Genomic DNA, 13,007 nt, shown 5'->3' on the forward strand with positions numbered 1-13,007 from the left:
AACCCTACCAGGGACATATAGCCCCCGACAACATAGCTCCTAGGATCACTCGGGTACTCAAACCCCTCCACCACAATAAGGTGGCGGTTCAAGAAGGGGGCCTTGAACATTTTAGAGCTGAACATTTTAATAGCTGAAATAGCTGAAAGTATGAAGTAAAAATTTCCCCATTCATTTGAACGGGGCAAGATTTTCAAAATAAAGCTAAATATTTAAAATGTATGAAGTTTAGAAAATTTCTGAATAGTAATATGAATGTCCTTGAAAGGCTGAACATTTTGATAGCTGAAATAGCTGAAAGTTAGCTGAAGTAGAATTTTCCCATTCATTTGAATGGGGCAAGATTTTCAAAATAAAGCTGAATATTTAAAATGTATGAAGTTTTGAAAACTTCTGAGTCAGCATTCATACAATAAAAAAATAATTGGAAAACTTAGTACGGATGCTGAATCAGCATCCATACAATAATAATAATAATAAAGAAATAATTGGAAAATGTAGTACTGTATAATACAATACATACAATAATAAAGACCAGGATAACATAGTATGGATGCTGACTCAGCATCCATACAAAAAGCTACAGTTTTTTGCTTATCTAGGAACCTTGGCAGTAGGTGAAGTTTTCCTAGTTTTTTTTTTTTGCTATGAAATTTGGTTCAAACATGACAACATGACTTTTCATCTTTACTTGACTCCAGGAGAGCCCTGCACAAGAATTCCTATATGCCTAGACTGTCTGTTTATGCATAAATGGCAAATAAAAATCTTTTCATCTAGCCAAAATTTCAATTTTCCAATACTTTGGCTTATGACTAAACACCTACTAGATTAATGACAGTTCCATCAGCCTCAGCTGTACTTTGTGTGTGTTACTTTGTGTTACCAGCCTCACATGGTAACATGGTAAATATCATACCTGCTAAACATTTACATGTTAATGTCATTGTGAGCACATTAGCATGCTGACATTAACATTTACAGTAGCTTCACAGAGCTGCTCTTATACTTGTACAAACTTTTTTAACCCAACTTAATTCAAAAATAATTTCTACTCAAATTCTTTATGGATAATCAGTGTCCTATTTGGTTGCTCTTTTTCCTCTATGTACTCGATGAAAAGCCTCTGCTAACTGATTTCTGACCCATCACTATATGTGTTAATCAGCAGGTGCAATAATAAAGCCCGAGGGCCTTAATGAGCCTCTTTTTAAATTGTATTTATATTTCCTCCTCATAGTTCACTAAAGCTAAACTAGATGCAATTGTTACTGTTGGAGAAGGTAACATTCTGTGATTTTGATAGCCTAGGATTTGACTTATCATAATGTTTTCCGATGAGGAAGCAGAGGCCAGGGGCTCGAAGGTGGACTCATCCATCACCCAAGCTGAAGTCACCGAGGTAGTTGATGCTTCTTGGTGGCAAGGCACCGGGGGTGGATGAGATCCACCCTGAGTACCTTATGTCTCTGGATGTTGGTGGGCTGTCTTGGCTGACACGCCTCTGCAACGTCGCATGGCGGTTGGGGACAGTGCCTCTGGACTGACCGACCAGGGTGTTGCCCTTTGTCACCGGTTCTCTTCATCATTTTTATGGACAAAATTTCTAGGCGCAACCAGGGGCCAGAGGGAGTCCGGTTTGGGGACCACAGGATCTCATCTTTGCTTTTTGCAGATGATGTCCTGTTGGCTCCATCAAGCCAGGACCTTCAGCGTGCACTGGGACAGTTTGCAAAGCAGTGTGAAGCAGCTGGGATGAGAATAGGCACCTCCAAGTCCGAGGCCATGGTTCTCAGTCGGAAAAGGGTGGCTTGTTCCCTTCAGGTTGGTGGGGAGCTCCTGCCTCAAGTATTTTGGAGCCTTGTTCACGAGTGAGGGAAGGATGGAACGGGAGATTGACAGGCGGATTGGTGTAGCTTCTGCAGTAATGCGTTTGTAGTGGTTTAAGTTACATGTTAATATGGATTATGTAATAGAATAGAGTGATTGTGTGCTCACTTTTAAGTTCATGTGAGCTGGACAATAGGCTTATTTAATTTGGCCAAGATGTTTCCTGTTTTTGGATACATCTCAGGGTGTTGTCTCCTAAAACTGGAGACAGGAAGCTAAGTTCGGAAATTGATGTAACAACCTAAAGAAAGCTGTGGATAAAACAGTGAGCCTGAAGGGTATGGAGATAGAGAAAAAGAATGCTACTGTGACAAAACAGTGTGCTCTTACAGACGCAGGCCTGGGGGTAGGGGGAATGAACTCAGGACTGACTGTATCCTGTGATCAAGACTGACTGACTCTGTGACAATCTTCTTAATTAATACTGTGTCTATTCCATTGCAGGAGTGATTCTGTTCTCTGTTCCCTAACTACCGGATTACCTATTTAACTTCTACTCTGTTCAGAATAATTGTAATTTTAAATGGTTGATTAAATTGGGATGATTTGTCTAATTACTTTAGTCTGTATCACATTCTAGCCACGACACATTCGATGTACCGGTTCGTCATGGTGAAGAAGGGGCTGAGCTGTAAGGCGAAGCTCTCAATTTACTGGTCAATCTACGCTCCGACTCTCACCTATGGTCATGAGCTTTGGGTCATGACCGAAAGGGCAAGATCCCAGATGCAGGCGGCCAAAATGAGCTTCCTGCGCAGGATGGCCAGGTGCACCCTTAGAGATAGGGTGAGGAGCTCGGTCACCCGAGACAAGCTCAGAATAGAACTGCTGCTCCTCCACATCGAGAGGAGCCAGCTGAGGTGGCTCGGGCATCTGTTTCGGATGCCTCCTGGGCGCCTTCCTAGGAAGGTGTTCCAGGCATGTCCCACCGGGAGGAGGCCCCGGGGAAGACCCAGGACATGCTGGAGGGACTATGTCTCTCGGCTGGCCTGGGAACGCCTTGGCATTCCCCTGGAGGAGCTGGAGGAAGTGTCTGGAGAGAGGGAAGTCTGGGCATCTTTGCTTAGACTGCTGCCCCCGCAACCCAGTTCCGGATAAGTGGAGGAAAATGGATGGATGGATGAATCTGACTTAAAGCTGAAAACTAGCAACTGAATCCTAAGATTGTTTTGTCAACTGTCATTTCCAAGGTCAAGAATTACATAATTGGCATCAGTAGCTGTTGCAAAAAAAAGCAGATAGATCTAACTGCTCAGCGCTCATCTTCAGGCAACAGTAATTACTGGCAGACAGTGGTTCATACATGATCACCTGGTTGCCTGTTCTGTAAATAAGGTTAGAATAGTGTACCTTCAAATGTCCACCGAATGTGTCAAAGTCAAAGAAATTGTAGGCTTCATTGCCATAGCAGCCAGGCTCCATCTCGCCATGGAACAGGATGTTACGACTCAGCAGGCCCACCTCTGCCCTCATATCCACCCCGTCCACCTCCTCACCCATATGGATGAACTCAGCCTTACCTGCATACACACACACACAAACATATGTCTGTACAACTATCTTTGTCAGGACATAATTGACATAATGTCTCTCTAGCCCCTTAAACTAACCTTAAAAGAGCCCATGGCAAGTTTTTAGGAAGGGGTGCTCTGATTATATCGATTTTACCCAAGATTAAAATTTAAATGGCTGGAAACAAGCAAAATGAGCAGCCATGGAGACTTTAAACAACAATGTTTTTGTAAAATTCAAGCATTTACTTTGTGGAGGTGGAATGCAGGATCCTGAGTGGTGTATCCCCACAAAGACAGTGTGCTCCCAGTTTTGGATAAATAATGGAAAAGAAATGGTGAAGATGAGTCAGTTTTTAAAACCAATTTTTGTTTTTAAAGAACAGAGAGCTTATAATTAATGAGAGGACAGACTTGCTACTGCTTGTAGCAAGATATCTTTAATAATATAAAGTATTTTATTTTCGAAGTTGTAGTATGATCACACTACCAATACCATTCATGACTATTTTTTTTAAAGTCACGATGGGAGTGTGTCGTTTTGGATACAGGTCAAAAAATGAAATCCAGAAGTCAAGCATGAATAATGGATTTATTTTTTATTCAAATTCAAATAGTTTGTAAACATCAGTTTTACCGAATTATTTTACAAAGACATAGCAGGGCAGATGGAATCCATGGCTGTTGACAAGGACACCCCCAACCAGGGTCTAGTGGCCAGAGTGCACTACAGTGCCCAGTCTTGCAAATTTGAAACATGGGAGCGGCTCCTCAAGGCAATCTTGCTCTTTAATTATGGATGGCCCAAAAGGAGCCGTCCTTCCAACAAGTGTCCAGATACGCCTGCTGCTCAGCTCGGAGTTCCTCGATCTGGGCGAGGATGTCCATGGTCATCAGGAGGTGCGCTAGCCAGGTGTTTCCAAATGAGCTCATCCATCTTACCGCAAATGGCCAAGTGGTCCACCGGGTTTCAGGTGGTGTCAAGCTGGACGCATAGTGCCCTGAGCACCTGCATGGTGATGTCATCGGCTGGGTCTGCTGGGTTCAATTATAATTTAGGATGCCCCCTGGATGCCTTCCTGGGAAAGTATTCCGGCCATGTCCCTCTGGGAGAAGGCCTCGGGGCAGACCCAGGACACGCTGGAGAGACTATGTCTCCCAGCTGGCCTGGGAATGCCTTGGGGTTCCTCCTGAGGAGCTAGAGGAGGTGTGTGGGGAGAGGGAAGTCTGGGAGGCTACTGCACCTGCGACCCGGTCTCCGGTAAAGCGGACCAAGAAGGATGGAACCTAACAGTAACAAAAATACTGATTAAGGCCAACAACAAAACAGTTGTCAGGGAGCTAGGATAAATTAACTAACACACTAACACAAAATTGAAGAAACAAACCAGGAATCATTATTGATAAGTAAATCCAAAACTCAAAGAGAAACAGTCTGAAGGTATAAAGGGCAGGAACAAACAGGAGACAGATACAGAACTTATAGGAGTACATAATCTGGCAGGGTGTGGTGAGCAGAAGGAACCAGCAAGTGACTCAGGGAAAGGAGGAGAATATATGGGCTGAAGAACCAGGGGGTAATGAGCAGCAGGTGGAAGCAATGAACAGTAATTGTGAACTGGGATAAAGCTGGGGCAGGTGAGGTGACACGAGATAGGAAATCTAACCAAAATAAAAGCACCAAACAGGAAGCAAGTCCACAAACCATAACACATTTCATTTTCTGAAAACAGTAGAATGATGTGCTCAACCAAAAAGCTCTATCTTAGTCTGTCCACAGGACATTCTCCCAGAAGGACTGTGGCTTCCTCGGCTTTGGCAAACTCCAGTCTGGCTTTTCTATTTCTCTGTGTCAGCAGTGGGTCACCCTGGGTCTCCTCCCATAGCGTCCCTTGTCATTCAGATGGTGACAAATAGTGTGAGTGCACCCTGTGTCTGCAGGTCAGCTTCAATTTGGAGGTTGATCGAGGTTCTTTATCCACCATTGGAACTATCCTTCATTGCAATTGCAATCTGTCATCTATTCTTCTCTTTTGTCCAAGTCCAGGGAGAGTAGCTACAGCACCATGGGCTGTAAATGTCTTGACAATGTTATGCACAGTGGACTCAGGACTAGCCAGATCTCTGGAGATGGACTTGGAGCCTTGAGACCATCCAGGCTTTTCCACAGTTTTGGTTCTCTAGTCCTTAGACAAAGTTTGAAAGATGCAGAATTTTGCATTATGCATAGTGTAGTTCCTTGGAAGGCAAATTTACACTTCACAAAATGATAGTGAAGCTGAGGAGAACAAATGATCTCATGAAAAGGAGGGCAAAATAACACAGCAAGTCCAAGTATGTTACAGAAATAATAACAGCTTTGTTCCACGTGTCCTTTACTCCTGAACATTCACATCTTGAACAAAACAAATATCCTGATTGGGAAAAACAAAGTGATGCCAGGAAATGAAATAAAATCAAAGCAATGTTTGAGATGGAATATTACACACCCACAAGTTTAATGTTTTTTCTCCTCCCACTCCCTCCACCAGCACAGCCAGGACTCACAATGTACAAATCAACACATTCATTCCAGCTCATACTTAAAACATCAAAAGTCAAGGAATAAAATACATTAGATCCCAGTTTACTACATTTTACTACTAGTGACTACTGTACAATATGTCCAGGGAAGTCAGTCTGGGATCATGTGTGTAGACATGTAATATGCCAACAATTCTTCCAGACCTCATGTGCATGCACGAATATAATCACTAAGATGTAATACTATATCATCACTCCTGACTGAGACAAAAGTTCCTGAAAGTTAAACAAATATTGATTTGAAAGGATATAATTATCAGAAGAGCTATGATTTCAAGCACACTGTTAACCCTTTCTAAGTTCTAAATATGCTTAATTAAAGTATAGTGAATGATTAAAGCACAGTTGTAACTATTACATTAATTATGTCTCTGTTCTATTTCAGCATCTAGTAAAACATGCTCAATACCTGGACCCTGGGATTGGGAATAGCATCAAAAAGGAAAACAGCCACCATTCACACTGGAGAACAGACCAGTGTTTTTCATAAAGCAAAAGTCCAAATTTCTGCACATCGATTTCTCTGGCAAGTAAAGCAAGACCATGAATCATTTGAGTAACAGGTAACATTGTTAGACACCTTCAACCAGCTGGCCAGTGAAGCCCCTGGGGCGGTGAATGATCAGCTCACCAATACCGGATTCCCCCAGAGCACAGTACCTGTTTGTTTTGACTGCTTGAGGCAAGTGTGTTTGTAGCATGTAAGGTATTACCGGTTGGCAACAGGATACTAACAATCCATGATATTGTTGGTGCAATGCAACCTGTGTGAATTAATGTTACTACTTTGGAAATGTGTTTGCCTGTAGCGTGAAGCATTTGTGGTGGAAGATGCGGCAACCACCGGTTGGATTCATCTTACCAACCACAGGAATAATCTCGGTGTGGCTGAAGGACGCCTCGCTGGCAGAGGAGCTGAACCTCTTTTTTGCTTGCTTTGAGGAGCAGCAACCAGACACAGCCAAACTGCACCCTGCTCCCCACAGCAGCCCCACCCTCACCCTCGTAGGGGAGCATGAACTGAGGCGCATGCTGCGGGCCATAAACCCAAGGAAGGCTGCCGGACCAGACGACGTCCCCGGACATGTGCTGAAGGACTGCATGGACCAGCTGGCTGGAGTCTTCACCAGGATCTTCAACCAGTCTCTGGCCCAGTCCACTGTCCCACCCTGCCTGAAGCCCTCCATCCTAGTTCCCCTGCCTAAAAAACTCCACATAACCAGCCTCAATGACTACAGGCCAGTTGCACTCACTCCAGTGGTGATGACGTGTTTTGAGAAACTGGTACAGGGACACATTATGTCATTCCTCCCACCAACATCTGACCCACACCAGTTTGCATACAGGGCAAATAGATCCACAGAGGACGCCGTAGCCACAGCCCTCCATGCTGTGCTGTCCCACTTGGAGCATCAGGAGAGCTATGCATGGCTGCTCTATGTGGATTATAGCTCCACATTCAACACCATCCTCCCCAACAAACTGGCGGACAAGCTGGTGGACCTGGGATTTCCATATCCCACCTGCACATGGATTAAGAGCTTCCTGTCCTGACGCAGCCCAAGGGTGAGAGTGGGCCCAAACACATCCACGGCTCTCAGCCTCAGCACTGGTTCCCCACAAGGATGTGTGCTGAGCCCCCTGCTCTACACCCTGTACATCCACGACTACACCTGGGCCCACCACAGCAACACCATTGTAAAATTTGCTGATGATGCCACGGTGGTGGGGCTTGTCTCTGGGGGGGATGAGACTACCTACAGGGATCAGCCCTTGGAGAGGCTGATAGTGTGGTGCAGAGAGAACAATCTGCTCCTTAATACCTCAAAGACTATGGAGGCCATTGTCGACTTCATGAGGAATAAAACCGACATCTTGCCACTGTATATCATCGAGGACCGTGTGGTGAGGGTGCCAGCCTTCCACTTTCTCGGAGTCCATATTGAGAAGGATCAGACCTGGGGCGTAAATACCTCTGGACTGCTTAAAAGGCCCAAAAGAGACTTTACTTAATAACAGCTTGCATAGAGTTTGATATAGCCACACTACACACTTTGACACACACATAAACTAAATTTAATAATCCTCTTGTCTCTTTTGTTAATGTCTGTTGTTTCATGTTCTATGTTATGTTGTTTGTCCTGTAAATGTTATTTTGTGTTGCAATAAAAAAAATTAAAAAGAAACTATGGAGTGTAAGGTTAGGCCAAGTGTTAGATTTGGTTAGGTGAAGGGGTTAAGGTTAGGTAAGTAGCAGTTCTGGTTAAGATTAGGGTAAGTCTCCTGGAAATTAATGTAAGTCTGTGTAGAGACTCAGTAAGTGAAAAAAATGGGGGGGTGTCTGTGTGTGATGCACTTAAGATGAAAGAAATAAAACAAGTGTCTGTGTATTTAATATGTGTATGGGTTATGGATACTAGCATGTGTGTTGTGTGTATATGTGTATCAGTGTGAATGGGCCCAGTCAGGAGCCTCCGGAACGCAGGCTGAGACTTTTCTCTGGCCCTGAGTCAGTCCAAACACAACTCTAGGCTGTCTCAACCTGGCCTCTATCACTGTTTCTATATACATTTACATACAGGTTAGTGTGGTGGTGAATACAGTTGCAGTAAATGCTGCTGTGTGCTCCAGTTGGTACAAAATGCAGGAAATCCACATACACATCGGCACATAAAATAACACATGAAAGAAGCTAAAGAGCCACGGTAAAAAAACAATGGTCCATCCATTACAGTGGTCAAAGTAAGTCTGACTTGTGAGCTGTTGTCACTCAATTTCCTCAAATAATCAAGTTTCTCTCCTTCTGTGCATTTGTCTTCCTATCCAGATATGTGAATGGTGTGCTTGGATTTTATCTGTTGTCCCTGTGGTTAATCTATCCTCTTTCCAGGTCTTCATGGTAGAGAGGAAGTTGTGTGGCTCAGATCCTACATGTTGCACCTGGACGCTTGTTGTTTTGATTGTCTATACTGTAAATCTACTATGTTACTTTTTGCTGTATACACGGTGTCCATCCCCCCTGTGGTTTATCTCTTCTTTTCCTATAAAAGGGTTTTTTAGGGCTTTTTTTACTGGAGGGTCTAAGGACAGAGGACTTTGTATGCTGTACACACTGCAAATCTCATTGAGCCAAATATATAAAATGTGACGACTTTCAAAGTTACATAGGTTGTAAACTGAAAATTTTGCCAGATTAGCTACCAAAGCCACTTCAATTACAGGTCAAAATGAAAGTGAACACATTCATATTGCTGCTAACAATCCATCATTTAGACGCTGAACCCCCAGTTGCTCCCGGAGATAACACTGGTGTGTGAATGTGTGTTTGTGAGTGCGAATGGGTGAATGGCCAAGTAGTGTGAAAGCACTTTGAGTGTGCTGTAAAGCATAGAAAAGCGCTATACAAGTACACGACCATTTGCCATCATTGCACATGAAAGCAGTGAGTGCACACAACTATGATAAGCATGGCAAGTCAAAATTCAAACCATTTTTCAATGTTTACAAGAGATAGTTCACCTTTGTTCTTTGTTCCAAATAAGTTTGACTAACCTCAGAAATAGTTCCAAACCTGTCTAATAATCAGTCGCTCATATTTCGTGATCCAAGTCCTTTTTCATGCTGTGATCTACCAGCATTAACACAAGCTCAAACTAAGTGCTATTACCTTTTGTTATTCCACCATCTAACTGGGACACAAGGTGCCTGACTGTATTAAGCATGACCAGAATGCACTGCCATTTTAAGAAACAGATTCATGATGCAGTTTTACCTTTTTGTGTGACTGATGCATTTTCACTGCTTGCTTTACGTGCTGTCTTTTTTCATTAGTTCAGCTTGTATCTTGTTCTCTCACCCTTTGCTTTTAACCCTGTGCATCACTTAAAGTGATTTCAGTTTTCAGTGCTATAAAGGAAAAGCTGACTTAATGTAGCTTGCCATTTCAATTTAAAATGAAACTTTTTCACTAGGCCTCAGGTGTTTGATAAATGCAGCAGGCTTGAGGCCTACTTCCTGGTGTTAGCATGAGCAAGCTAACATGAGCGCATAGTAGATATTTGACTGGTTTGTTGGAATGAATACTAACACATGGTGGTTTCTGATGCAGTATATGTATAAGGTAGTAGAAGTCTGGCTAGTTATCTGGTGAACTATCTGAAATGTTTGGTGAGTTATGTTAAATGTTTGGTGGCTAGAACAGCAGTTGAAATGTTTCTAGTGCTAGTGACTGTTTGGTAACAGTTAGCCTGAATTAGCCTAAGCAAAGGAAGTGTTGTGTTGGGTGTATGTTACTCAACAAAACACCAGTTAGTAGTAACAGGGCACCCACCTGATGACCCTACAGATTTGCCTTCACTCCTACACCCATACAGAACTTGTAATGGTGCTAATATAGCTACAGACTCACTGGAGTTGGTAATAGTCTTCTTTTGATAGACAGTGTTGGTAGAACAGTGTCAGTGGTTAGACAACCGAACAGACCCAGCTCTCAGAGGTGACTGCCATTACAAGTCAGCTGGGCTGGCCGCTGCTTAACCAGAGCAAATACAGTGCAGATGCTGTGTGTCAAGCCACATATTGGCTCTTTGGTTGGATGCAATACATCCTCCTTCATTAAGGTTATAATGTTCAGTTTTTAATCAAACTGTTTCAGAGAGGTGTTGATTCAAACTGTTTCAGAGAGGTGTTGATTCAATTGTGTGATCATTTTGTTGCTGTTGAACTGTCCACTACTCTATAAATAGGGAATGGTAATGCCATAACAACAACAACAATAAAAATGGTGATGTAATAATGGTAACACACTGTAGGTCAGTGGTTCTCTCACCTTGGACCTTGACCTGGTTGGGTGTGCAGGTAGGGCAGGGCAAGAGGATAAACTCTTCAGATTGGTACATCGAGTAGTCTGTACTGGCCACCACCACCCGATCTCCAGATCTCCAGCCCTCTGGTTGGTCTGTGAGCTCTAGGATGCTACTATTAGACAGCATGTCAATGGAAATGGATGCCTGTGGACGAACTACAAAGGGAAATGGTGAGAGTGTGAAATGAAGGCAGCAAAGCAGACACACATACTGCTATATACATATAGACTTACAAAGTCAAACACAGCAACAATAGTCTACACTGGCAATGTCAATTCCCACACAGTGCATGTGTGCCTATATGAATCATATGTATATTTAATTGGCAGCAGGCTAAGCAAGGTGCCCCAGATGCCCTTTTCCCTATTAATCTTGCCAAACATCCAGCCAGAGTCATAAAGAACTCTCTTTATGTACAAAGCACAGGATTCATGAGGTGATAATGCCCTCTGTGACTGTTACCCAGAGCAAGCTTGACTGAATTGCATAAAAAAAATGTTTGTTTTGTGGCAGCTTCATCCTGGAGTGCCAAAATTAATTTGAGTAATCTGAGTTGGTTTCCTGTTCCAAACACATAATTAACAAACAAACCAAAACAAAACTGTGTATACACCAACATACCGAGGCAGCTACCTGCAATGCCATTTTGTATCTCTTTGTCTTTCTCTTTTCTCTGCCTTACTACTACAGCCACACACCTCTGTAAACACTTCTCTGCTGTGTCAGCATACACAATAGAAAATGGATCCTACATTAAACAGCTATCAAAATGTTTATCTCTTCAAGGACATTCATGCTTCTATTCAGATGTTTTCTAAACTTCATACTTTTGAAATATGCTGCTGTTGTACCATACACATATACAGTATTTAAGGATGCTCTCAGTGGAGCACCAATAGAAGGACACCAGCAGTCTCTGGGAGATGTGGTTCTTCCTGAGCACCTGTAGGTGAACATCTGAACATGGCGCCCACCGAGGCAGACGTGTTTGCATGTTCCACTCTCGAATGCTGGCTTTTTCTTCGTTTTCTTCTTTTTTGTGTTTTTTACTTTTTCTGCAGTGGACAAATGTCATACACTGCTAACATACAACAGACAGGCATTGCTGGATATCGCCAACTCACACAGCCACTGGGAATTTACTGGGTTCATACCACCGGAGCCACAACTCATTGTCTGGTCCCGCAACAACAACAACAACAACAACGACAACCACCATCACCATCAGGGAGCCCCTGAAGCACCAGGCACAAGCAAGCAGGCTGAAATCATGAGAGCGAACCGGAGATGGAGACGCAAGGAGGCAGGCAAGGAGGACTCCATCCTAGGCTAAAAGCTCACACTACTTGACCGCCATTACCCAGCCTCTGGAAAACAAACTGTACGAGCTAAGGGCTAGGTTTACAGCATAATGGGAAATCAGAGAATGCTGTGCTCTAATTCTCACCGAGACTTGGCTTTCTGACAGAGTCCCAGACTCTGCGATTCAGCTACAAACACACACTGCACATCAAGGTGACCGCACTGCTGCTTCGGGGAAGGTAAAAGGAGGTGGTGTGTGTGTTTATCAATAACTCATGGTGTGGACATGTACGGACTGTTTATAAGCACTGTTCACCAGACATAGAGTTTTTATTGCTGAAATGCCGGCCCTATTATCTAGCAAGAGAGCATAGTGCTGTGTTTCTGGCTGCTGTGTATGTTAGCCCAAGAGCTAATCCCTCTGCAGCTCTCAGCAAACTCTATGATGTCATCAGCGCGCTAGAGACAGCGCACCCCGATGCTGTATTTATTGCTGCAGGTGACTTTAACCAGTGCAATTTACGGACTGTACTCCCCAAATATTACCAACATGTGAACATTCCCGACTGGGATGTGTTTAAAGCTGCAGCCGCCTTGGAGGACTTTTCTGTCAGCGTACAGGACCATGCTGAGTATGTGATCAGGTACATTAGTACCTGCATCAGCAACATTGTTCCCACCATACAAGTCAGGAGGTTCCCCAACCAGAAGCCCTGGATAAACAGTCAGGTACACCACATGCTGCATGCTCGCTCTCATGCATTCAGATGGAGTACAAAGCTGCAAAGTACAGACTGAGGAAAGCCATTACAGTGGCCAAGAGGCAGTACAGAGAGAAGCTGAATGGCTTCTATTT

The 13,007-nt window shown here is 43.5% G+C and overlaps 1 protein-coding gene across 5 annotated transcripts in view; it reads right to left on the bottom strand.

Moving 5' to 3' along the window:
• cemip (cell migration inducing hyaluronidase 1) overlaps positions 1 to 13,007 on the bottom strand; it is a 403,506-nt gene that overhangs the window by 119,892 nt on the left and 270,607 nt on the right. For all 5 annotated transcript variants that reach the window (XM_020618886.1, XM_020618887.1, XM_020618884.1 and 2 more), the window contains 2 exons: positions 10,813 to 11,004; positions 3,241 to 3,410 (listed from right to left, as the gene is read on the bottom strand). In XM_020618886.1, the coding sequence (XP_020474542.1) occupies positions 3,241 to 3,410; positions 10,813 to 11,004 (362 nt within the window). The remainder of the gene's footprint in view (positions 1 to 3,240; positions 3,411 to 10,812; positions 11,005 to 13,007) is intronic.

The sequence above is a fragment of the Monopterus albus genome, unplaced genomic scaffold (assembly GCF_001952655.1).
Source record: "Monopterus albus unplaced genomic scaffold, M_albus_1.0 scaffold210.1, whole genome shotgun sequence".
Taxonomy (NCBI): Eukaryota; Metazoa; Chordata; class Actinopteri; order Synbranchiformes; family Synbranchidae; genus Monopterus; species Monopterus albus.